The following is a 27,351-nucleotide window of genomic DNA, read 5'->3' on the forward strand; positions in this document are numbered from 1 at the left end:
TTGCGTGAAGTCATTCAAAGTGGTAACTGTTGTAATAATTCAACTGATGTTAGCCAATGCTTTTAGTGACTATTTTAGTGCTTTAATGGATGTTCGAGCCGTACCCAACTTGCCTAGTCTTGCACTTTGCTTTCGCTCATTTCACCATTTTCCAACGTCAGCCAACGAGGTCCATCAAGGAATATCCTCCGTAAAGACAACCGGACCGAGCTTTTACGTGATACGCCCCGCGACGGTGAAACTTGTGTCAAGTCAGTTGTCACCGGTCCTGTCAGATATCATAAATAAGTGATGGAGTCCGGTATTTTTCTAAAGTGCTTCGGAATCGGAAAGCAATTCACGCACAAAAAAATAGGTGACGAAGGTCCTGTTAACCATTGCTGTCTGATCAGCCTACTTGCTTTCTTTTGTAATGTCACCAAAAAAGAACACTCGGTGCCATCCAGTGTCGCCGCCGCGAAGCCTGCGCGTGGCCTACAAAATGCATGACGCGCCGGTGCGTGCGAGCGCTTAGGAACGCGGCAAGCGCCAACCGGGCTCCTCTCTCACGATTCTTTCTGGACATGTTGCGCCATCTAGTGCCGCCGCCGAGAAGTCCACGCGTGGCCTCCGAGACGACAAGCTATTTCTATAAATTTTGCCACTTGTTCCTTTCTGTTCTCGTTTCAGTTCTAGAAGAAAAAAAGTCACTGCGATTACCCGTACTTATTCTTTATTCAACAATCAACGAACATCACCATCAACAGACAATATCCAACAAACCCTTTGCAATCGCTTCCTTGCTAGATCATTTGTACCAGAGTTACAACCGCACCAAAGCTAGCTCGGCAGTTGCCACGTGCACATAACCGAGACGCCATTGTGCACACGTCAATGCAAGTGCGCACAGCTGTATGCTCGGAGTGCGCTCGGACGAAACTATACAGTCTTGCTTGCAAGTTACAAATGACAATAGCGCGTTCGGCCGATATCAAATATCTGCTGCGGTTATCACTCGTTTGAACATCTTTCGAGGCCGATAGGAAACGCCCGAACGGAATGCCAAATCTCGGAAACGTTGAACGCAAGACTGTTTAGTTTGGTTCTGCAACACAGCCGTACAACCTTTCGCTCTCCAACAACCTCGATCGATAGATCGCTCGCACTCCACGACGAAATTTCCTGGCAACGTTTCAACAAACAAGATTCATGGCTGAAAGAAATTTACACGTGGACGACGAACTTTCCCATCAACGAGGCACATGTACTTGATCCAGAAGTACCACAAAAAGTAATTTGGTAGTAATTGAAAAAAAAGTACCTACAGTAGAGCATAACGCTGGTTTAAGAGAAATGCGTAGGAAGGCATGCGACTTTCTTCTAGTAACAAAAAGTCTTATTGCCAGGATAGTTACAACTGCCACCCACAACTGGCCCTTCAGTTGCGCGATTACCTTGCAGCACGCATTTTGTACAGTCGCTGAATCGACGGGCAATAAGTCATCCCCTTTGAAATTGGGCGGCCGCCGATCCTGCCACGCTATTTATTTTTGCTTTCGCGTTTGTCGGCTCTTAGGACGCGTAGTTTCTGGTAACAAACAATTAAAGTTCGTATAACTTTATTGCCTCAAATATATTCACGTTTCCGGGTCATCGATGTCAACTATCGATGTGAAAATGTTTAGCAATTATATTGTCACCTGTTTGGCTACTTATTGTTATAATCGTCCTTCTGTTATATATGTGTATGCTTGTACACTTGGCCTACTGAAGTCAGCACGTTTGCGGGGAAGTGTCCACGCAAACGTAGAAGTGGCGAGAAGTGTCTATAGCAAACCGGATTCACCGCACCTCAATCACTGTCTTCATGCAAATCGTCGGTGTTGCTATTCTGCATTTTGTGCGTACAGTGCGTCTGTCCGAATGACGCGTGACAGACGGGCGCTGGCTGGTCCTCAAGCTGCGGAAAGCAGGTTTTTGCGCAGGCTCCGCTCTTTGTGATTTCAAACTCTGTAGCATGAACAGAAATAAATCTGTAATGTATTGTAATGTTCCAGCCGTCTCTCAGTATTTTCCGCAGCAGATTCATTACCTCCCCCTCCCCTTTTCTGTATAATCTCTAAACTACGAGGCATCGCGTGGAGTTATTGCGTTCTGATTTAGACTTGCGTGGATACTGAAAACATGCAAACGCAATAAGCCCGATAATTTCAGCTTTAATTCTGGACTTTATTTACGCATGTACAGTCGTCATCGGCGTATTTTCTCGCATAACACCATTATCTCGCTTCAAACGGCAGTACCCTGTTAGCCTTGAATTATCGTGAAATATTTGTTTTGTAGCACTGTCAACTTGTGATAAGTGTAGTAACGATTCTGGCATTGGTTCTTTCAACGTTCCCACGCAATTCTGTGCATCTTTTAGTCAATAGCATCCTACAAGTGTCTATATCTTTGGTTAGTGATGTTTTTCATTTTTTGGTATACTTCAGGCCACACTTTGGACGAAGAAACAATTATGTACATCGACATTTTAACAAAGTTAGCCCAGTATGGCTCGTGCGGTTAGACAGAATTCTAAGAACAGTTCGCCGCTTACTTGTCATGCAGGATGGAGGAGCGAGTTAGCCCATGCGCACGTTTTCTTTAAAAAAAACATGCGTAGTCCGTATAACTTCTTGCGTGACATCGCTGATCGCTGCTATTCTTTTCGAGCGATTCTTGTGCCTCCATCGCAGGGTGACAGCATTTCACCTCCTTACTTGTACTGCGCAGTCAAACGACACGTTAATTATTCTCGTATGAAAAAAAAATGATGCCACCAAAATTAATCTATCTCTACAAATGACTAAGAGGTGACCCTAAAACAGCGAGAAACTTGGGGATGTAAACTGGCAATCTAAAACCGTTTAACGAAATACATTAGCCTAAAATCTATTTGATCATGGATCTATTTGACTGAGTCTGTGTTTGTTTGTTTCTTGCTTGTTTCTTTCAGGATCACACGTATGCTTTGTACACAGATGCGCTATGGTCTATGCTGCTTATAGAATGTCCATCGGAAAACATCCTGTTGTACTGAATATCGCATTTGCCAGAGAGGGACAAAAGAACAAGGGAGCACGGCTTCGTGTCGTCGATAGCGGTTACCTTTGATGTAACCAGGTCTAGCTCCACAAGAAGCTGGCATAAAACACAAAGCATTTCACAGACAAACCACACGGATAAAGCTTTGGTCCTTTCATACAAGTATACATGCAGATTTAGTGGCAACAAGTAAAGGTAAGAGAGATCAATTCACAGCCACAATCACAGGCAGGTCGTCCTACAGACACGAGCTGTGGCACCGACCCCTGTATGCTCAACGTGCAGGCCCGGCTGCAGTATTTTATTTTTACAATACCCCACCGTAGATCTATGTATATATGTTTGCTCAACCATGCGTAATACATTGTGCAAAAAAAGTCTTTCCTATTAATTCCTTTATCGATTTTTATCTGCTCTACACAGTTATGCCCGAAAATACGCCATAAGACGCGCAGCATTTTGCAAACAGTTATTTTTAAAGTTAGAAGAACTTTAATACGCTATCTCGCCTGCATGTGCCACTCTTCAGCTCAGCAATATTTCAACAGCTGCGCAGCTGTAAGCGTGAACAAGAAAAGTTTATGCCGCACCATAGTCGCTTCTCCACAACGCCGTGTTAGTGCTATGTAAGCATCCTTACAAGGCAATTCTCGGTGTGCGGTTTCTACTGGATGGGCAGAACACAAAACATAACAATAAAATAAATAGAAGCTTACCCGTACATTTGGAAAGCATATTTAGAGCCAGCGAGCAAGGACAGGAAGGTTAGAGCATTGTGGTGTCGTCTCTCTTGTGTCCTTGTTCGCTGCTGCTAAATATGCTTTCCAAGTCAGTTTACCAACACGCCCAACAAATGACAATTACCCGTACAGTCGCGGTTACCGTGGTAGTATTCTATAGGCGCTGCCAAGCGGGCAATAGTTTGGCCAAGGCTGTCCGCAAATAGTTTTACAATTACGGTACTGTCAGACGCTCTAAAAAATACACTAAGGTCAATTCGCATAAAGATTCGAGTGAAAAGACTTGCGACACCCGGGTCTCTTGCACACTATGTCGCTAACGCAACCGCCCATGAATATCAGTTCAAACCATTTTAGCAGCACGTTTACAAACAAATATAACAAGAAGAAATGCCCAAAGGTGTACCAAACAATCCCCTTGCCGAGGTTCTGTTATCTGCGATGCGGTTTTTTGGCGCCATCTAGCATGCAGTCGGTGAATTACACATGTTCTACGATGTTTTTATGGACACATTTGTGCACTTATTCCTATTATGTCGTGTATTTTTTTTCGGTACTAAGCACAAATAAAGCGTCATACAATATGACAAAAACCAAAGCATGCAAGTAAAATTTTGCCTGGTCACGCATCTCAAAGGTACATATGACGCGATGAGGCTTCATACAAGACGCTTCGCAAACTGCCCCAACAGTAAGCATAACCTGCTATCTAACTCGAGAAAGAAGAACAATATACAGACACTCTCTCAGAGTTGCTCGCACTACCTTGTTTTTAGAGAGTGCGCCAAAGGTGCAATGAGTTGTTAGCGGGCGTGTTGTCAAAATGTGTGTCATGTCGTTACTCTTGCGTAGCGCGAATCCCGATAAGTCGCTCGCGAACAGTGTTGGCCAACGTGTTGCCCTGCAGGCACGGCCTCCGTCACAGGCTTGCAAAGAGTATAACATGTATGACGGGCCACATCAACACATGCTGCTCAAAATTGGCAGGGTCCTGAGCATGAACCATTATTGGTAGGTCTAATCAACTGATGCAAGAAGAATATTGCGCAAACAACAGCTGACGTTTCCGCAGTCAACGTCAGCAGGCTTACACGGATTGTATACGTTGCATTCGTCTGCTGACAGACATCGTCAGCTTCGCAATGGGCGTCAAAAGCGTACACTTATGCTTAGAGGCACTTGGAAGAGTGGAGAGGTTCTTAGCAGGAAGGAAGGCAAACAGGTCACGACGTGAATACCAGAGTAAGTGAACATTCGCTTGTAATTAAAATCAGCCCTTCGTATCTCCCCTAGCACTAAGAACAAACGCGAATATCGCACACAACAGACGTAAACAGATGCGTGACAAGGAAGGTAGGCATGGTTGATTTCGGAATGTTCTCGTGGAACCGAGTAAGACTTGAAGCGAGGCGCGTGCGTACACATACACAATCTACGCCACCCGTACAAAATATAAGCGGTTTACGACGTCAACAGTTGAGGATTCTCGTAAGTTACTGTTCGGGCGAGCATTTTGCCAAGCACGGCCGGTGTCGCTATACATGAAACATAAATGTACACAAGTACTTTTACACACTAAGAGGCTTCAGCTCATGCGTCCGCGCTGCCCTACTAGGAGCCCTAGGCTGGTTCTGCGCAACGAGGAAATCTCGCGAGACACCACGAGACGCGAAAATTACCACCTGGGGGCTTGCCGAACGCCGGTGAACTCTCCGTTCGTTGGAGATGAGGAAGGGCGCGCTAAGCGCGACACGGTCATCTGCGCGCCGCGGCAGTGACGGAAAGGCGTGCGGCAACGCCGGCTTGTAGTCGAGACGGTTAACGCAGTGGGCCGAGCCACTCGCCTCCCGTCTTTCCGCCTCACTCCTTCTTCTTCTTGGGTCCGTCCTCGAGGCCGTCCTCGGTGCCGTCCTCGAAGGGCGGCAGTCCGAACTGCTCGGGCTTGAAGTCGAGGAGCGAGGCGATGCATAGCGTTGCGCGACGCCGGTTCTCTTCGTCCATGCGAGCGTCGGGTATCATGATGACCTGCATACCGGCGGCGAGGGCGGCGGTGACGCCCTTCGGCGCGTCTTCGAACACCAGAACCTGCGACCAAGAGAAGTCATATACATTTACAATAAGGGGGGAAAAAAGGCTAAGAGGCCGGCCTGCACTACTCGGTTCGAACGAGAATGAGCCACGAGGGAAGCCGGGATAATTTATTTGTTATTGCCACACCAATTATATGGACATTGCGTAGGCATGCTTGCCGCCGCCGTCACCATTGCCATGATGTTCGGTACAAAGACCAAGGGCGATAAGACCGTCGCCGCGCGTCGTATGCTTTTGGCGGCGAGGTCTTACGGAGTCACTGCCTCCCGGAAGCGCCTCGCTTGAGTAGTACGAGGGATAACGCGGCGCGCTCCTCATCGGTTTTGTTGTGGTCGCTCAATAAAAACACCACGCGGAAGCCCTGCTGGTCACTTCTGTAAGTGCTGTCGAAACGACAGAAGTTTTTTAATTGTAGAAACAATAACCTTGGGCAAACGGAAAGCACAGGATGCGCACAGTGAATGCCCACTGCGCGCGGTCGCCGCGATGGAGTACCCCGAACCGGTTGCTTGCGCGTGAAAGGTAAGGAGTCGCTTAGACCAAGCTATGTGAAATATGTTCTTATAGTGGGCTGTCCGTATAACTAAATAGAGCAGAATAGAATGAAGCCTCAGTGGAGCGATCGCGCGGGTTCGCGGTAACCGCGAGTGCGCGCCTGCATCCATGTCCGCGCACAACATTTCGCGTTCGCTGCGACCATGTTTTGGCACCGTGCCGTGCGCTTCAGGCCGCAGCATATGAGTATTTGACCGTGCACAAGCAACAATACACATAGCAACTAAAAAAATTTTTTTTCTATGTTCTTGGAGATTTCAATATCATTATTTCTCAGGTTGCATCGCACTAACTTTATCGGTCTTCCCAACAAGCAATTTCCCGCTGCTTTTTTTGTTGATTCATTGTTTAGTGCTAACAGAAATATGACCCTATGCCATGCCTTCCTTTAATGTGCTTCTTGCGGCTCCCTTTCCATTCCAGTGATCTCGCCAGTATCTAGCATCAACAAGATCCCAGACCAAAGCGTCATGACATTATCCGGGCACCGCAAGCGGACGAACCTCTCATTGCGCGCTTTACATCGCAACCCCGACGCCGTAGGACAAATCTTCCCCGCGGAAGTGCTTGCTGCACACCCGATCTGTAGCCGGCGGCTGCTTGTCGGTTCTAGGTTTCGCGAGCCATGCTTCTTGCCCTGTCCATGGGTACGTGTGAAGGTTGACACCGGGCTCCGCTGCGTACCTCCGACACTGCGGCACCGAGCAGTAGCCTACCATGTTGGACACCTTCAAAGGCAGCCAATACCTATTATAGTGCTTTTCAGTGTTCTCAAGAAGACACCCGAAGCGGGAAACCCCCCCCCCCCCCCCACTTAACCAGAACGGCAGCGCAGGGGGACCTTTAAAGTTTCGTTTTTATCTTGCTTTTGAGCGTCTGAAGCAACCGACGCGGCCGCTGTGCCCACTAGTATCCACGTGATCCCTCATGCCACGTCACGGCGACGGCAGCGCCAGCTTTTCCACTGGTGGAGCTCGCCCCCAATATGTGCGAGCAAAATCACGCGAGGCAAGCAGACGATCACGGCTCAATCTGGCGCGTGCGAAGGAAGAAAGCGGAGAGCAAACGCGCCGTCTTCTGTCGCGCGAAAGGCAGGGGGGGGGGGATTGGTGGGACAGAGGGAGGGGTGGGTGGCGCCATGCTGCGGCAGCAATTGCGCATTTCGCGACCGGGCGTAAGGGGAGCTTGCGACTCAATCTCGCGTGCGGGGAGGCAGGAAAGCGGGAAGGCAGCGCGGTAGAGAGGGGATGGGGTGGTTTCTACTCCGCAACAAGTGCGTACTTTGCACGGCCGCGCGCGGTTGCACGCGCCATATCTTGAAAGTGATCAGCAGACGGCTCATATCTTTGTGCGCGCGGTTTCCTCGCCGCTTTTGCGTTGAAGGGATAGATCGCGCGAAGGTTACTTCGCTCGCTGCTGCTGCCGCACTTGCTCACACCGGCGTTTTCACAGCGAGTGTCCGCGCTCATCGAGTGTGATGTGTTCATATATGCTTGTGCACGCTCACACCATGCTTAGCGAATGTTTAGTTAGCGATTGTTTACAAGTTTATACGGCCAATAAAACTATCCTTAGTTCGTGTATGTCTCCTAATTTGCTATCGCAATCGATGCTTCGCCTTTCGGCGAAACTGCAGCGGACGGTAACTGTTCTTTTTTTTTTTTTCCTATGTAGAAATAATAAGGAAATGGAGCGATCAACGTTGGAATAAGGAGGAATGGGAACGAAGGGAGAGGGCCAAAGTGAAGACGGTGACAATAAAGGGAGAAACTTATGTGGCCGAAAAAAAGGCGCTTCACACAGGTAATTAGTAAAGATGAATATGTGGATTTTGAAGCTCAGCTAATCTCTGCGGAGAACCGCGCTGAAATCGCATTTTAAGGCGAAAGCCTTAGATCTCTATGTTTCAAGGTCACGTTGTGAGGTACAGAAAATCGGAGCGGTCATGTCTTTGCTCGCGCGTTCGTCGTCGTCTTTCACATCGATGCCGCTAATCATGCCAAAACAAGGCACAGTTAAATAATATAGAGTTAATTAAGGCACTCGAACCCACAACCTTTAGTGGGATTAGAACCCACGACCTTTAATAGGAGAAAACAATAAGAAGTAACAGCGCATTCGAATGATAATATCAAGAAATTTATAATATAAAGTTAAATAATTTTGAGCGCGGAGGCTTTCGCCTTCACCCACTTTGGCGTATGCTAAGGTGACCGTCAATTTTTTTTTTTTTTTTTTAGACAACCGCATTGCGATGACGCCAGCCACAAGCGTTCACCATGACTGCAAGATAAATAAAGTGGACACACCATCACGTCAAGTTCCACGTTTGTATGCCGAACCGAGGCACGTACAAGGGGTGAGGGGGGAGGGTCCGGGGGGTCACACCAGGGCCCTCGATTCTCCATTAACTCGGCTCGTCGCGGTCGCCGCGCGGCCACCGCTCCTGCCGTTGGGGGAAGCCACTAAGTGCGAAACCACTAAGTTTAATAACATGTCTAACTACAAGCGAAGCCTAAGAGCAGCCGGGGGTCTGTAGCGATCGCTACTCGACTAGGTTTACCCAGAGCTAAACCACAGCCAATCTTCTTTTAAATTGTATTCTACTATAGAAATCTTTATTTTAAACTTTCGCTTGTTTACTTCTTGGCAGTGTTCTTCCTGCGCGAGTCCATTTGATGTGGTTCCTTGTTTGCCAAGTAAAGGAGAGGTGTATCTCGCAGGCCTACCTGTAAGATACACCTTATTTGATTTCTCTTTTGCGGGTTTACGCGTCTTTATGGCGAATGGTGGACGTTATTCTTATTTGTACTAGTAAAGGTACTCATTTGCATAGAAAATTTAGCCTGGCTTGGGTCCCCCCCCCCCCCCCGCCGTCCCGAAAAGATATCATGGGTACGTGCCTGTCCGAACCAATTATGGTGCACCCTCCCATGTTCACCGTTTGCCCATTGGCTGCTCTCTCCGCCCCATTCTCACAAATTTGGCACACTGCCACTTTGTGACGTTGCAGCAACCGAACAGAACGCGTATCGAACAAAGATCTCCGATCGCGCCCCAGAATACTGCCAAATAAAGTAACAATTCATTTAAGGTAATTCTGGCTTATTAAAAACAGAAAATCTAATATCATCTTCTATTTTACAATGTCATAGTTGAATCTAGTTGATCCTTACCGAGTAGCGCTTCTGGCGCAACAAATAGCCGGCCTGTTCAGGCCTCTATGACGTGCGGAATGGCGTTGCTCATTTTATAAAATAAGAAAAGAGCGCCAACGTGACCGAGAAACGTATCGACGCTGTGGTTTTGGCGCGAAATTAAACAAAAATTGTCGTAATATACCAATTACTGTTACTTACGCGGAAATAATCAGGCATATATTTTTTTCCTTTTCTGTACTACTAACATAATATTCCGAGAGGGATTAAGCAGGGTTATATTTTTTTTTCCTTTTCTGTGTTGCTAACATAATTTTCCAAGAGGGAATAAGCAGGGTTTTTTTTTTCCTTTTCTGTATTGCTAACATAATCTTCCAATATCACCCGTGGCATCTACTGAATTCTGCTTCTTGATCTAGGTTAGTTCTCAGAGGCAGGCATTATTTGCAGAAGAAATCAAAGCGAATGGGTAGCAGATTAACAAAAGTTTAGCTAATAACCTTTTAGACAAGTTACGGTGCTTATTGCAAATTGTAGCCGATAAATTCGAAGGTCATAGCCACTTGGAAGGAAGCCCGAACATGACACCGGTTACGAGATACGCGTTCCCAAAGTTTGCGACGAAATGGGTGAATTCCAGTAATTCTTGGGCTTCATTGCAGGAAAAAGCGGTTTGCCAAAGGCGCAAGCGGAACAACGGTGTATTTTAAGGCAATTTTCACAGCGCTTATCGCAAAACTGGTGCTAGTTTCGAAAGCCTAAGTAGGTGTGCCTTGTAAAACCACTGCATTCAGTTTGCGCATTGTAACATGTGCGCCAAAAGTAATTAGTTAAAAAAACTTGATTAGTGAAACTTCGTTCATTAGTCAATTACGCATTTTGATTTCTAGTGTAAGTAACGTCAGCCTCTTCGAATAAGGCAGCTCAATGATTTGCGTTATAATGCACAGGTGCGTGCGTGTGTGCGTGCGTGCGTGTGTGTGTGCGTGCGTGCGTGCGTGCGTGCGTGCGTGTGTGCGTGCGTGCGTGCGTGCGTGTGTGTGTGTGTGCGCGTGTGCGCGTGTGTGCGTGTGTGCGTGTGTGCGTGTGTGTGTGTGTGTGTGTGTGTGTGTGTGTGTGTGTGTGTGTGTGTGTGTGTGTGTGTGTGTGTGTGTGTGTGTGTGTGCGCGCGCGCGTGTGTGCGTGCGTGCGTGTGTTCCATTAAAGTTAATAAAAACGACCGGTACAGTTTTGTAAGAGTACTTATCCAATTCATACTAATTTAGCATTTCTCTCTAGTGTCCCCCTTAATTCCTTAGAAATTCGGTCACTACTAGGCTCCTTTAGCTTTCTATTAAGGGCAGTACACTCGATGACGAACTGCACCTTCTCGGGGGGCGGCTTCTCGTCGAACTTCGAGGCGGCGACCAGGAAGACGTCCGGGTGCGGCTTTCCGTGCTTCACTTCAGGGTTGCTGCCCGACATGACGACGTGGTGGAAGAGGGAGACCAGTTCGCGGTGCTTCGTCGTCTTCAGCTCGAACGAGGTCGGCTTCGAGCTGGTGGCGATCGCCATGGGCACGCCGTGCTTGCGCAGGTGGCGCACCAGTCGCTCCACACCTGCGCGCAGCAAAACGTGGTGGTCGGGATTGGAATTGGTTCATTGGTTCGGTTATTTAAAACATGCTGGAATACAGGTCAAAGACGTGTGTGTGAAGCTTAGAGTCCCCTTGCAGGGTAGCGTTCAGGGAAACCTCCTCTGTTAAACAAGGTAGGCAGCTAAGGTTAAAAATGACACTAAAGGCAAATATTAAGTCGGCATGGGCTGTTAAAATACCATTCCCGAAACCTCGCAGCGCTTGTTTCGTGCGAAGAAAAGAAAGTTTAAGAGGAAATTGCTTCCGAAGAGTCCGCATACCATTAGCCTTATTCAAGTCCGCCGCCCCTGAGAGCGGGAGTTGTGACGTCGGACACGCGCCCTTTACTGCCATCGGTGAGTAAAGCGGCGCCCGGTAGACGGCGCTACGGTTTCCTGCGCAAAACGCAAGCGCGCGGCCATAGAGATACCGAGCCAAGACAGAGCGTTGGATTCACTGCTGCACCGGCTCTTGGTCAAGTCGCGTGGAGCGTCCAGAAATCCTGCGACATGACATCAACGCGGCATTCCCTGCTACTTGCAATTTTTCTCTGTTTCGCGAGCCAACAAAAGCAGCGCAGCGCTGCGGGATAACGATACTGAAACGCGAAAGCGCTGTTCGCGATAATATTGACGCCTTACACGTTCTCGAGCACTAATGTATGACTTCAGCTTGACTTAATATTTGCCTTTAGCGCGCTTTTAAAGGGACAAACACTAGACAAACATAAAAAAGACTTCCCACTTAATTATTCCGGCGGCGTCGACGTCGTCGCCGACATCACCACCGGCGGTTTGCCGAGCAGATGCAAAAAAAAAAAAAAGAAAACCTGTACCACGCATTGGGTGCACCTTAAAGGGACACTAAAGCGAAAGAATAAATCAGTTTAGACTAATGAAGCATTGTTTGAGAACCCTGCAGGCAGTCATTTCAAAAAAATAATTTGATTATTTGATGAGAAAATGAAGGTCCATTTGAATTTCGCGCCGAAACCCCAGCGCCGGTACGTCAGCGTGACGACAGGGATTCCAAAGTATGTTTTCGCATTTCGACCGCGTTGGCTGAATAAAGGTTTCCGAAACTTGCCATGCTTAATATTTGGTTCCGTTAGAACACAATGTAGTCAATCTGTACCGCTATATATAATTAGTAGGCCCTAGAAGATGCCATCAAAATCCAAGACGCCACCCGTATTTCGTTCTTGCGCTTTTTCTGGCTTACCAAAGGTCTTATCGTTGTAAGAGTGGTGTTTTTGGTGTTGTAGAACGGTAATTTACTGATGCAGAAGAAATCATTTTTCACTTTAGTGCCCCTTTAAGGAACCCCAAGTGGTCAAAATTGATCTGGAGTCACCCACTATGGCGTGCCTTATAATCAGATCGCGGTTCTGGCGCGTAAAATCGCAGAATTTTATTTAAATTCCAAGCAGAATACAGCTGCTGTGAAGGCTATGTCCACATTCACTGTACTCAATTCCTACCCCTACAGTGCCGCACGCAAAACGCCGTCTGTAACACGTCGATCGTGACTGATGCGTCTACGCATTGGAAAGAGTACATGTAGTGCAGCTCAATGCGTTTCAATGAACTTGTTCGTAGCGCTCGTGAGGTGTTGTGCGTGTCTGTTTTTTGTGGCTGTGCCCTTACACTAGATGATGTCATTCAGTAAGCACCAACCAGCCCAGCAACATGTCCTTCTGCAGTACAATCATTTCGTGCGTAGGAGATCCAAAAGTAGCCTCGCCGATTGTCAGCACAGAGGATCGTGTGATTCCTTCGGACAACTACCCGTGCGAAGGACTACATAATTCAGCCTGTTTTATTATTTTTTTTCACGCATGTGTTGTGCTCTACCTGATGGTCTTGCACTCTTTCTTTCCCTTCGTTTATCTTTTATCCTGCATTTTAATTGCGATAGCAACTACATGGACACTCAAGCGAATTTCTGCCCTCGCCGTCACCGTGACGTTCCCTATATAGTTCGGTATATGCATGCTATATGACATGCGATGATACATGACACGCGGTATATGTGGGTTATATTGCCACACCATTCTATCGCTAAGGTAGCTCATACCATGTTTTTGCATTCTCGACACAATTATTCCTGACAATTCCGAGAATGGCAGCCCACAAACAAACGTCACGAAACAAAACACCGACAGCGCACGCCTTTTATTTTCAATCTTCTCAAGACTTATAACCGCTGTCACACGAGCACGCAAAATCACTTTTACGCAAGCGATTTTTTACAGAGTTGAAAGACTCTTTATTGAAGAGGTGTTGCGCAGCGTACCCACGGTACCGGCGATCTCTTTTCAGCGTTTCCTTCTGGACACGCTACCGAAAGCGTGGTGCTAGCGTTCGAAACAAAATCGGCCAACTGATAAAGTGAAAACTTATTGTATTGCATGTTTTTCAAATAAATTTAACTACGCTAGACGAGACCCGTTCGACCTGTTTACGAGGGTACAGAAGAAAGCTAGCATTACTGGGGTTTATACCTTCTGCGAGACATTTTTTTTTTCTTTTTTTACGGTGAGCCTAGGTGAGAGGAAAATACGCATTTGCTTAGTTTCGTTTTTAACTTATGACGATTGCTGGCGCCCGCTGGTTCCGAGTCTACTCCTTTTCGGCGGTAAAAGAGATCGACGAACTCCGCTTCCTGGAAAGACCACTTCTGAAAAAGAGATCGCTCCCTGTCCTTTGTCTGCGAGCACACGCGTTTTCGGTAGAGGTCTTTTTCGCTCCGAAGTCTTTCGAGTGCCCGTGTGACAGGGGTACTGAAGATTAAAAGTGCGAAACAACAACAGAGCTCGAACCTGAAAATGATGCAGTTTCATTGGCGCAGCAGTGGACTACCTCCATGATCGATCCAGGAAAGAGGTTTCAAACATGCCCGATACGGTAAAGTGGTGGTAAAGTGGCTAAGAAGGACGTTGGCTTTAAGTAGTAAAGATATAAATGAAGTGGTCCGATGGCAGGATTAAAAAAGAGCACCCCTACAGCACAGCAGGGGCGCGATCGGAGATATTTTGTTCGATACGCGTTCTGTTCAGTTTCTGCAACGTCACAAAGTTGCAGTATGCAAAATTTGTGACAGCGGGGCGGAGAGAGCAGCCAATCAGGAAGCGGTGACCTCCCCGGAAGTTTACTTCCGTCGTTTGTCGTCTGCTTGCAGACAATATACTACAAAACGAAAATTTTCTCGTCTTCCAAATGAATGAAATCTTTATCTAAAAAAAATGTATTTCTTTTCTCGAGCCCAAACACGTTTTCAAATAGTAGTACGTGGGACTACTGCAATTTATAAATATTAGTTTCTTTGCGTCGTCCCTAGGTGGTGTCGCGCACAGCAAGAAGATAAAAGAAAAAAAAAAACGACGGGAAGAGTGGCGCACTTTTCAAGAGGCAGCTACAACATTCCAGTGGCTCGCTGGCACCGATGATGGCGTCGATTTCTCTGTACAACCAACGAATTATTTGTTTCGAGAAACAAAAGAGACGCCGGCATTCACTTTCTGCCATTTCTTCAAACGCGTTTCGCACCGCCACCCGCTCTCCTCCTTCCTCTAGAAACGCCAGCGCAACAACCAAAGTTCCCAACGGAAGCGCCATTGCCGCAGCCCTGTTGGATCCAATCCAATCCACCAAACGCGCCATGCGAAGCCGTATGATCGCTCCAAACTTCCCAGCTCCCGTCGGTTTCGGCGCCTAGCAGACGAAATGCTCGGTGGGAGGATGATTGACAGGAGCGTGTGGTCATTTTGACGTCACCAAAAACGTGGCCGCGCCCCGTGGCTGGCGACGTCGGCGCGGAGTTGGCCAATCGCGCGCGCCGGTAACCGAACGAACGCGCCGAACAACCATCTCCGATCGCACCCCAGCTCGTTTTTACTACTTACGTTTACTTCATTTCATAGTGCCACTACAGCTACGAGTCTTGCACTTCGTATAATATTCCAACACGTTGCTATCGTATTCATTGCTACGCCCTTATGGCGAAAGGGTGATAATTTTCCCTTCACCAGCGCGATCGGATATTGCGTTCCCACATACTGCAATTGGTTAATTTTTCTGTGTTTGCCTTTATTCCTCTCTTTACAAAACATTTTGAACTGATTATTTCCGAAATCTGTTTTCGTTAGCATCGCGGTAAGATAAATTATAACTAGATGAGAAAATGACCGCCAATATTTTTTTTTTAATTTTACCCTTTGAATTTCATTTCAGTTAATTTTTTTCCGACTGCTACTGCAACCAAATTTCCGTTGGCTAAATTGGTATTAAACGAATAGCACTAACTGCCGAAGCAATCTGGGCAGAGCTTATTATTAAGCCTTGACATAGCACCAAAGCGAACGACGTGTATACCTGGCGATTAGCGGATATGATGTAACTCCCAGCAAGTCGCCTCCGAGATTTTGCAGCGTGCCGCGGACGGCGCCCAATCTTGGAGTCGAGGTCATGCCGAGGGGTTATAGAGGCAGGAAAGCTATGGAAGCTGGAAAGGGCTATAGAGTCTGGAAAGCAGTTCTAGCCTGTCTAGAGGGGCGGTTCCGAGTCAGCTGTTACTTGCGACGTGCGCTAATGGCGGCGTTTCTTTCTTTCTTTTTTTCTCAGAGTCCGTATCGAAAACGTCCACTTTTACGAGCCTTTCGTGAGGCGTCCGCTCGTATTTCAAACGTAACATTTTGCCCGAAGGCTGCTCCGTATTTACAGTTTGTGAAACTATATGTCTCTTATGCGGCATACATGCATACGGTTTGAATAATGACATGACTTCACGCATACATGAGAGTCATGTATGCATGATTTCACGCATGCACGCACATTCCGCGGCGGTCCCCCTTCCCGCTTACCGGGCATGAGTTCGGCGCTGGGGAACATTTCGGCGTAGAGGCGATCCATCTCCTCGAGGTACTCCTCGGTGGCCAGCGGCAGGCCGAGGCCGTCGATGACCAGGCGCGCCGCATCCTTTCCCGGGATGCCCATGGCCCGCTGCTTGAGCTCCCACGTGTACTGCTTGCCATACCGGGCGGCCACGGTCTGCACCGCCTTCGTGTACAACTTCTCCGTGTCTGCGCGAGAGGTGTACACGAGGTGAACAAAGTACGACAACGACGCTCGGTTGCGCACAACAGACGGCGGTATATATGATTTCTTGTTTGTCTATTTGTTCGCCCACGAAGTTGGTTGCTGTTGCATATTACTGTTACATCATACTACGCTGCTGTAGCAAAAAGTGCATTTCAGTTATGTTATATACCGCTACAATAGTGTTTCAAAAAAGCAGATGTCAACTACGCTACCGTTACCTTACATTACTGTAACAGAAAGTGCATTACAATTATATTAGCATCCCGTACAAGTAAGAGCTCTGCGCGCGATTTAGCTAATCCATACCGGCCCTATAGCTGCCAGGTGATCGAGTAGGCGTGCACACAAGGTAGTAAGTAATAAGTGGTGTGTCACGGCACTAGAACACACTAGCCGTATTTTAGCGCTGCCGTTAAACATTTTGTGCTGCCGGCTAGTTACCCGAGTGCAATCGAGTGAGCTATTGGTGATTTTTGCAGCGTGTGCGCGAGTTAAGGCGCGGTAACGGTAACGGCTGGCTGCGGGGACGCTACAATCAACCTTCCTGTTATAACTGTGAACAGGCAGGCAGGTTCGTGAGAAAACATGCGGCGGTCCTTAGTCAGAACTGAGAGGTGGGAATTAAAATACGCTCCTCTCCCTCTTTCCTAAAAAAAAGAGAATTAAAAATCCGCGTTGACTCAAAAAATTGATGCACGGGACCTTGGAAGTCGACCTATCAAGAATTTCAAAATAAAAAGGGCACGCTAAAGCTACAGAAATGCTGCTTTCACAGTTGGCTTATGGGCTAAGGCGGACAGGTAGAGTCTGCAAATACATACATATAAAAAAAATACACATAATCCACTTTTATGTAATTTCGACAGTATCACGTACATTAAATATCCTATTCGGGGACAACTTGTTTGCCTATGTTTGGCACTTTGATTTGTACTTGTTTCTGTCGTCTGTCACTCTGTTCTATGTCTGCACGTGCAGCCGAAGAGCGCCGATTCCCGACACGCCGAAATTGGTGACGTCTTCAAACAAGAGCGCCAACGTGGTGTCTGGTGCTGACGTACGGCCAGTCCACGCGTCTTCTGGAAAAGTACGCGGCGAGGAGGCGAGAACGCCTGTGAGAAGGGCAGCGAGGGCGAGTGGGAAAGCGCCCGCTCGCCTTTAAAGAATCGCGCGCTTTTAAAGAATCGACAGCAAAGCTAAAGACATAGAACGGAAAGCAAGAGGTCAAAGACTGAAAAGGTAGAATAAAATTGACATGACCTAAACGACAACATAAATAAGAATCAAGGAAAGTAATGAAATGGGTGAGAGAGAGAGAGAGAGAGAGAGAGAGAGAGGGAGAGAGAGAGAGGGAGAGGGAGAGGGGAAGAGAGAAAACGAAGATAAACAAACAGTCGTTAACGAGGCTGGACGTCGAAGAACGAGGACAGCTATGAGGATATCGATCTCGCCGCTTAAATGCACGGCGCGCTTCGGGATTCGGTCTTTTCCGATGTTTGCGCACAGTAGACACGCATCGAGCACAAAATAAGAAGCAGAAAAAAACGTAAAACGTAGCGTCCCCCTGGGCACGCTCCGAATAACGACGTTTCGCGCGCGGACCGAAGCGATGGCCCGGGTTCTTCGCGCTCTGCTATACGAGGATGCGCATGCTTTCTATCTTTCGGAAATCTTGCGCGACGCACGCCAGGCCTCAGCGGAGCAGCTCGACTTTCCGCGGCGTTGTGATCCCCGTAGGAATACGCATAACCTCGACGGTATACCGCGCGTTGGGACAAGACTGGCCGCATTTTTTGCGCGCTGTAGACTTGCGCTCGTTTCAGTTACTCGGGCGTATACGCGGGTCCTCGTATAGGAACGTAAAATGAAAAAAAAAAAGAAAGAAGGAACGTAGCCGACTTAAGGTACGCGAGCGATCTGCTCTAGTTGCAGGCGTACGCACCAGAAGACAGGTCGAGCTTCGCTCTTCATTGGCAATATTGCACAGAATGCGTGAAACGTGGCATTCAAGGCGCGACCGGCAAGTACGCGCGTTATTAAGAGTCATCTCGGTTCGCAATTAAACTGTCACTTAGCGGAAGTAGGCCATCGGAAAAAAAAATGGAATAAGCTTAACAAAATGCGAGTGCTTCGCAAACTGCCCGCCTTAATTTGCCTTCGCATGCATGATCGTGCTTTGCGTTCGTGTCATTATAAGATAGGAAAGGCGATACTGCCCTGATTTTTGTAGTATTCTTGTTCAGACTTTTTAAATAATTAAATTACGGAGTTCTGCGTGCCAGAACAACGATATGATTATGAGGCACGCCGTAAGTCGGGGTCGTGTACGCGGAGAGCGAGATCTTCCGTGAGAACTCGCGGCGTGCGCGAATGCGGGTTGGAGTAAGAAGGGCCTGCTGTCTGTGCCCATGCATGTGACGGTGTCGTTCTGTTGGAGTGTGTTGTACGGGTGTGTAGGACAGGAAAGAGGCGGCCCGATCGTCCGTTATACCTCGAGAGAAGGTCAGGCTGGTCTGGACAGATCCGGGGATGACAGGAAGCCGCGCGGAAGAGTGTCTCGGGCGAGAAGGTTAGCCCCTTAATTAGCCAGCGTACTCATCACGGTGACATGGATCCAGAGGATTTGACGCAGGTAGGGGAAACGCGCACACAGCTGATAAGGGACAGTATAGTTGAGGCTGGGACGAAGATGCAGACTTGTGCAGGACCTGAAATGCGAACGACAGGTAACCGACAGACTTCCAAAGTAACACAACATAAAGGTGGACGCAGTCGAAGCGGGCGGCAGAGTGCTGGTATTAGCAAATTTTCGCGCGTACGTATACGACGCAGTCGGCTGGCTTGCGACTGGAAAACTGGAGGTCGTTGGAGGAAGCCTTTATTCGGCAGTCGTATATAAACAAAAACTTATTATTAGTAATACTATTAGTACCAGTACTCACCTACGGGGCAGAAACCTGGAGGCTTGCGCAAAGGGTTCTACTTAAATTGAGGACGGCGCAACCAGCCATGGGAAGAAGAACGATGGGTGTAACCTTAAGGGGGATAAGAAGAGAGCACATTGGGTGAGGGAGCAAACGCGAGTTAATGACATCTTAGTTGAAACCAAGAAAAAGAAATGGGCATGGGCAGGACATGTAATGAGGAGGGACGATAACCAATGGTCATTAAGGGTTACGGATTGGATTCCAAGGGAAGCGTAGCAGGGGGCGGCGGAAAGTTAGGTGGGCGCATGAGATAAGAAGTTTGCACGGACAACATGGCCACAATTAGCACATGCGCGGGGTAGTTGGAGAAGTATGGGAGAGGCCTTTACCCTGCAGTGGGCGTAACCAGGCTGCTGCTGATGATGATGATTATTATTAATAGTAGTAGTAGTAGTATTAGACCCGATATTTCAATGTACAAGCTCAAGATGGCAATAAAATGATTGTTGCTGTTGTTGTTGAATATCGCGAACCACCCGCGAGGGTGTGGCGTCCTGCTGCTCAACTCCATGGTATCTCGCGGTTGCCATTCCCGCGCCGTCCAGCAGTCAAAATATAAATCCCGAACCCTTCGGTAATAGGCGTGCTTGCAGCCCTAACATCGCCTTGAGACGCCGAACACGCGAATGAAACAAATACTATCGCCGTCAGTTAGACAGCAGTCCCCACGAATCAGCAACCGCGCACGCCTTGAATCTGTTATCCGTGCAAACACGGCCCCTTTCCGGTTAACGCGAATACACTACTTTCGTGTAAACTTTCACGCTCTCTCTCTCTCTCTCTCGTTCCTTTGCTTAGTCTCGCGCTATCTTTAACACAGTTGACTCGCAGGGCGTACGCGATCGCCAGCACGCATCGACTATCTGCCGAGGCGGGCGTCACCATGCCTCGACCTTCTTCCTCGTTTTCGAGCAGGCGGAGTCCCACCTAGATAATAAATAAAACGGCGCCTTTCATTTACTCCTCTCACATTTTCGAGCCTCTGCGCTTCTTGAGATGAAAATTAAATTCTGGGAGGCTTTACGTGCCAAAGCCACGACATGATTACGATGCACGCCGTAGTGGGTGAGTCCGGATTAATTTCGACCGCCTGGGGTTCTTTAACGTGCACCCATCCAATGCACGGTACATGGGCACTTCTGCATTTTGCCCCCTTCCATCGTCGAAATGCGGCCGGTATTCGATGCTTGCTGCGCCTCCGGGCTTAGCAGCGCAACTCCAAAGCCACTCCACGGCGGGTCCTTCCTCCTACAGCACACAAGCGGCCACGCGGAAGCTTGAGGAAGGAACAGCAGATTATTGCGACACGATGTTCGAGTTTGTGTTCCGCGAGCGGGCATGCATATGCTGCACCGAAACGACGACGCCGGGTTGCCTATTCTGTGTTTGACGCTTATACAATAGCATCTCCACACGACGTTCGCTAATCAGCTTGGAACACACGCAGTACAAAAAACAAAAAGAAAACGCCCTTTCCGTTGCATTCGTGTCGTCCATTTACCTCTCCTTGTGTCCGTGAAAGGGGGTTAACCGAGGGGCCCGATTTTTATTAGCCATATGATGAGAAGCCAACAAACACTGACACCAAGGACAACATAGGGGAAATTACTTGTTCTTAATAAATCAAAATAAAGAAACGATAAACTAATGGAAATTAAAGTGGATGAAAAAACAGGTTGACGCAGGTGGGAACCGAACCCACAACCTTCGCATTTCGCGTGCGATGCTCTACCAATTAAGCTACCGCGTCGCCGTTTCCCCATGTGTTCGTGTGTGTGCGCGCGCTTATGTATGTATGTGTGATAGAGAGCGAGAGGGAGAGCTCGTGCGTGTAGGTGAGTGCGTGGCTGCATGTTCGTGTTTGTTTGATTGCGTAAAATGAAGATCCGAGCCTTCTAAAACCTAGAAAAAGATATTGACAAGCCATCATAGTAGCCTGAATAATTTGCTAATGTACAGTCGAACCCGGATAAATCGAATCTGAAAGAGATTACAAGAAAGTTCGATATATAGGTAATTCGATATATGAAATCTTCATACAAAATTTTCATGACGATTTTAGAGCCGTTCGATGTACACAATAATTCGTTATATGTGGTTTCTTTATGCACTAATTCGACTGTACTTCTTCTTGCGAATCAGTTTCGGTTTCTGTACCCAGGAGAGCTGAATGCGCCTGCGCATTGGCATGCGCACTGGCGTGAAAGGACGCGCATGCGCAAAGCCATGTCCCGACACTGCAGGCGCTTGCTTCGTCCAAGAGCGCAAGAATGGAGTTTGCCACGCTCGAAGGTCGCGCAAAAGTTTGCTCCCACCAGTACGTTAAGCACCAGTGTGCTCAGTGATACACATATACGGGGGCCATAGGCAATCTCACGAGTTGACTCACTCAAACTGACTCGCGAGCCTGCGTCTGAGTCCGGCTGAGTAGGATACTGATGAGCCCGATAGCAAGTGATCCCCAAGCAAAAAAAAAAAAAAAGGAACTATATTTTGTGAGTGAGACTGAGTGCGTTCGGTTCATTTTGCCTATCTATGGACGTCAGACTCTGGAGTTTTGCAAGACACATAGCGCCACCTGCCGGTGCAAAGAGAGAGTAATTGAGTAGTGCGAAGCCCGACTCCCTTGCTAAGTTGCCTATGCCGCTAGCGACTGCGAAACAACGATTTAACTAGATTTTGGTCCATATGACGAGTGTTTTGCGCATTTGACAACCAGACAGAGAGCTATGAATTTCTACTCTAGTCGGACGCGCCGCCGAACTGCCATAAAGCGCTTGCTCGCTCACTCATCAGACTGATGACGGCAACCGCGATAGCTCCGCGCGCTACGAAGAAACGCCGCAATCGACGCTACTGTTGTGTTGTAAATTGCCATGAACGTGAAGGACGGAATAACAACGTTCAGTTTTACCGATTGCCACCGCGATCGCAGGAAGGGGAAAGGCGAGAGCGCTGGATACGGGCCGTTCAACCTGTTGGGTAATCGGATTATTTGCATTCCCCACAACACATCGGCTCGCATGAGAAAGTGCGACAATTTTGTTCTTCTGTAATTGTGTTGCGTAGCCCTGACGGACGACTGTGGTAACCAAGCGAAAACTCAAGAATCTGCAGCCGCCACTTCGTTGGTAACAGAAAACAGCGCCTTTTAACAGACGTCCGCCTCCGCTTGACTCAACAAGTGGGACGGAGAGATTTGGCAGGTCAGCTTAACCAAACATTTTGGTTCGTTTATGAATTCAAAATCCTGTTCTGGAGCATCGTTGTATCGCGAGCTCATTTCTACTTTCGGTATTTTGTAGGTCCTGTGCCGATACAACAAGCACGCTTCGCAATGTGCTGAGCCTGCTCGACTGCGTTTTTCAAATGTGAGCAATAAAGTTGCTGTAGGAGCACTGGATGAGTAATTGCGAAATAACGCACGTGTGTAAAGAAAAAAATTTAGCGTTTATTTATATTTATGTGTGCGCGCTTGCTGCTCGAAGCGTCTGCAAAAAGTTCAAATTAAGGCACTGAGTGATGCTGTAGCTCCTGCGAGAAAGAAAGATGCAGCGCGTAGGCACTGTAGGAAGCTTACTTTCGTTATGATCGCACGCTATTTGCTGCCTTGGAAAACGTTTTCTGTTTGCTGCCCTGGAAAAGGCTATGAAAGGATTTACTCTCTGTTAATAATTACGAGACAAAACATTACGATAAAATACATAAAAATATAGGAGATACTTAATAAGTCTTGTATTCAGGACATATTCAATTGAACCAATTTGAAATGCTTAGATTTTTATGCTGATATGCCTATAGATAAACCTGATACTCTCTGTACTTGCGAGTTGCAGCACGCCGAAATAACACTTGAGACTTTATTTTATATTGTACACGTACTTCGCCCTGGTGAGCTTCCTTTCCGAAGCGTGGATGGGCGGAAGAAGCTTTCCAGGTCCTTGATTTTTAGGAAACCGCGCCACAACACAAACGAAAGAGAAGGGTCCATTGTGGTCTATGCACCTTCGCTTGCGGACAGCTCTCCTTGCACTACTCAGTTCGCGCCAAGGCTCCGATGGGGGCGCTGGTGACGGGTTTTTTCGCAGCGCCGCCTGGGCAGAGCCTGAGGTCTATGCTCGGGGCACCGACAGATTTCGAAACTATAGGCTCAGAATTCCTTCTGAGCGACCGCGATCGTCTTCGATCGTGGGATCAACAAAATTAAAGAACAAACAACACCAGATGCAGCACTGCATGGCAAACGAACATGTTTCGTGTAGAAAGAAATTAATGCCCTAGCAAAACGAGGCAGCTAAGAACAACGCCAAAAGCGTGTTGGTCCACTTTCGTTCTCTGTAGGTGACATTGCAGCATTGTTCAGTTGTGGGCTCTAGGCAGCTGCCCTTGTCCGAGAAACACAAAAGGTAACACACAAAGCCATTATTTCGCATTCGCCGCGTGGTATTCAATGTCGCGATATGCCCTTGTCTATAGCGACTCTATGCGCACGCGTGTGCAACGGAGAAATTGTCCGCCATATGTAAGCACCCGAAATGTGAATGTTTTGCGCGTAACCTTCGTCAAAAAAAAAAAGATTAATATACACAAATATTATTTTTCTTCTTAACCCTAACATTCCGATAAACTCTCTTGCAAGGCCGAAATTTTGCAAGACGAGAACGGGAACAAAAGTTGCCGATAACACGCACGCTGGCTTTGATATAACTTTTCAGGGGAAAAAAACACGATAGGGAAAAGCTGCGTCAACAATATCTTTCGCAGTGCAGAGGCTTCTGTGTGGAAGATCCGTTGACAGTGTCACGTACGCAAGGTCGCCCAGGAGGGTGCGACGGCCGTCGAGACGGCACGTTGGCTCGCACGCGCGCTGTGACCCGCACGATTGACCTAGATGCAGACTTCGTCATTCCAGCTGACGCCAACGACAGAACGAACGAACAAAGGAAACGTGATTACGGCGACTTCGACGCGTAAGGGCTGCGCGCATAATCGGAAGACATTACGCGGCTTCCCACAAACCGGCTGGGCTTGCTATATGGTCCCTTCCCGCAAACCTCTGTTATACACGGCGTTGCCGCTTGCCACGCGCTTTTTGGAAACGTCCTCGGAAACATATGTGTTACTACTTGTGAGCGCGTCTTCTCTCGTATACGAACACAGTAAATTATACAGGGTGTCCCAACTGTCGTGCACCGAGACTTAAAAAAATATGCAAATGCCACGTGGCTGGACAGAACCGAGGTAACGCTTGCCGCCACTTGGAGGTATACTCGGATGATTTCTTGCGTTCCGCCTAATTACAGAGTCAGACAGAATTAGAATTATTCAGATTCTCAAAGAGAAGTTCCAGTGAGAAAATTGTAGAGCAATGTGAAAAAACCCTCGGTACAGCTTTCTGTTGCTCAGTACGTGCTACATAAAAGTGTTTTTCCGAACGTGAAAGCAGCCCCCGAATACACGCAAAATACACGCAAACACGGCGGCAATCTTCCGTGAATTCGCGGGCTTCTTTCACGCTGGGTAAGACACCTTTATGTAGCACGCATTGAGCAACAGAATGAGGATTTTTCATGTTGCTGTACAATATTCTCATTGAAATATTTAATCTAATTATACCATTTTAGACGTTGATCAACTAATTAAGACTAATTACGTAATAAGGCGGAATGCAAGAAATAATCTGAGTGTCTCCAACCGACGGCAAACAACATGAACTCGGTTCTGTCGAGCTACGTTGCATTTGCATATTTCTAAACCTTGGTGCATGATAGTTGGGACACCCTGCATACTTAGGATAAACGAAAACGCTTCATGTACAGTAAGCAATTCTACAGTCCGAACTCGGCGGTTCTAATTTATTTCCGACAGTGTGTTATGCGAGTAATGCATCGTAATTAGCGATGCAACATGTTATCGCGCATCAGCAATTTCAAAGTACATATATATATATATATATATAGATGATGTCAGCTCAATTCCAACGTTAATTCAACACCTTTCAATCATTTTTACTTTTAATCTGAATCGTACACGCACCGATTTTTTGCTATGAAATGATTCTGCATCATGTTCAGTAGCGGACTTCATTCGACATACGAAAATAGCAACCCGCAGAATGTTTACCCAAGAGCAGGTTAAGACCTAGCTAGCATTATTAACGATTCCAATTAGATACCCCCCCCTTCAGAACATCGTTCGTGCGCCACCGACGAAACGGCGTTATTTACGAAACAACGACGCTGCTTGTGCGCAGCGCAACTGTTGACGAGTTGAGTGAACGCACCAGCTGTGTCGAAATAGCGACTCTCGTGTGGAAACAGCCTCAAGCTAGAGGCCGCGAGAGACAGCCAGTTGTGCAAGCCGCATCCGCTAGTTTTCGTCTTCTGGCCGTCTGCTCCAGCCCGTTTGCTGCCATGATCGAAAGACACCGAACAGATGGGTACCAAAGTATTAGACCGTCAGCTAGCTCAGCTTTGAGCAAAACAGCAACAGGAGCTTCGAATCGAAATCACCGTCTGCGTAGCCACTAGCAGCCTCTAACCACTGTCTCATCTCTCCTACTAGTGCCTGTAAAATTGCCGCAGGAGCAGTGACCACTTGGAAACAGCCCCGACCGCTAGTGTACCTGAACGAAACCGCGGTGATACAACGCTAGGAGTAGGAAGCTATGTCCGCATCGCGATCCGAATCCGATAGCCTCCGCTTCGGAACGTGCGCTTGCGTTCGTCAGTGACAGTTCAGAAACGGCCACTGGCTACAACCACTAAACACGCACCGCGCTCGACAGTCGGCAGCATTTGACGCGCCCAAAACTCCCGCAAGTTCTGGTTTCGAGTGAAACAGTCCACCGGCGCTCCCATAAAGTCGGAGCAGCTTCACCCCCTCCCGCCGATCGGCTGCATCGGGCGTCGTCTGCTAGAGCAGAGACGCATCGTAGACGTTGCCTAAGGTTACGGTTACGTTAGAGGCTGTAGGGGGTAGAGAGTGAAAGCTGACTCACCCAAAATCACGCCGTCCAAGTCGAAAAGCACGTGTGTTACCGGCTTGAAGGTCGCTGCCATGGCCCCCACCCCGAGCGCACCCTGCCGACTTCGCGTCTTCCTCGTCAACAGACGAGTGGCAGACGACGCTCCGCCGCGGAGGTGGGTTTCACTTTCGATAAGTGACGTGTAAGCGACGCATAATTGTTTCGTCATGATGATTTATCTTTGTATCCAAACTTCCCGTTATTTTGTAGGCACACTTTATTAGTGTAAAGTAAAATTCAGTTTATCATAAGAACGAGGGGATGGTTACGAAGTACATTATAACTAGTATCCATAAAGAAGCACTACATAAGGAAGTAAATATAGCGTTCATTGCAATAAAAATTATTTTCTAAATAATGATTTCTGTAGTTTGTTAGAAAAAATAATGGGAAGAGTTTTGAAGTTGTGATTGCCCACGAGAGGGAAAAAACAAGGGGGTGGGGGGGCAGTGGTTGTGGCGGAAGAAGGTTTTGTTGGCCACAACAATCTTTGGGTTTTCAGAAATACCTCATAGATGGCGCCACCTAATCGCTCTTTTTCGAAAAGGATTGTTTAAGTGGTGCAGGTATTTTTATGCCATGAGAAAACAAATGTGAATCTCTCGCATCTTATTCCATATGCCCGTATGCCTCTCTGGTAATTTTGATGTATCCAGTTATTTCCCAATAGTCCTACCTCTTCACCGAGTGTTTACAGCCGCAACGGGATGTGTCAGTGCGAAGAGTGCAAGCTATGACAGACGTTGTGACTTGCGTTGCATGGCCTGTGCAGGTGCTCCGAAGGTTCCGAATCGGGGCGTCAGTGAAGCTGAACATTGTTAAAGGAATGTATTATTGCGAAAAGAAAAAGAAAACAAAATCAGGGTCAAAATATTGGCACTACAGACTGGCTTGCTTAGCGCACGCCACGCTAAGTCGGGAGCATCCTCTCTGCCGTAGTATAAACTGCGAAATCCTCTTTTTGATTAGAATAAAAGTGATTAGAAGATGCGATTCGAATATTAGTGCAGAAG

At 47.6% G+C, this 27,351-nt stretch overlaps 1 protein-coding gene across 1 annotated transcript; it reads right to left on the minus strand.

Annotated features, from left to right (window-relative positions):
• Positions 1-695: 695 nt before the first annotated feature.
• LOC126538838 (pseudouridine-5'-phosphatase-like) lies at positions 696-26,407 on the minus strand. The gene is made up of 4 exons (XM_050185559.3): positions 26,312-26,407; positions 16,087-16,305; positions 10,976-11,208; positions 696-5,891 (listed from the first exon to the last, which is right to left on the minus strand). Exons 1-4 carry the CDS (start codon positions 26,370-26,372, stop codon positions 5,667-5,669), a joined length of 738 nt encoding a protein of 245 aa, XP_050041516.1. The 5' UTR covers positions 26,373-26,407; the 3' UTR covers positions 696-5,666.
• Between the last annotated feature and the right edge of the window lie 944 nt (positions 26,408-27,351).

Source organism: Dermacentor andersoni, chromosome 8, assembly GCF_023375885.2.
Source record: "Dermacentor andersoni chromosome 8, qqDerAnde1_hic_scaffold, whole genome shotgun sequence".
Classification (NCBI taxonomy): Eukaryota; Metazoa; Arthropoda; class Arachnida; order Ixodida; family Ixodidae; genus Dermacentor; species Dermacentor andersoni.

Bases quoted from the DNA above. Each gene is read 5' to 3' on its own strand.
- LOC126538838 (XM_050185559.3), bottom strand. From the start codon at position 26,372: ATGGCAGCGACCTTCAAGCCGGTAACACACGTGCTTTTCGACTTGGAC. The intron at 16,306-26,311 runs GTGAGTCAGCTT...CCTCTCGCGCAG, and splicing joins CTTGGACGGCGTGATTTTGG to ACACGGAGAAGTTGTACACG. The intron at 11,209-16,086 runs GTAAGCGGGAAG...TGCTGCGCGCAG, and splicing joins CAGCGCCGAACTCATGCCCG to GTGTGGAGCGACTGGTGCGC.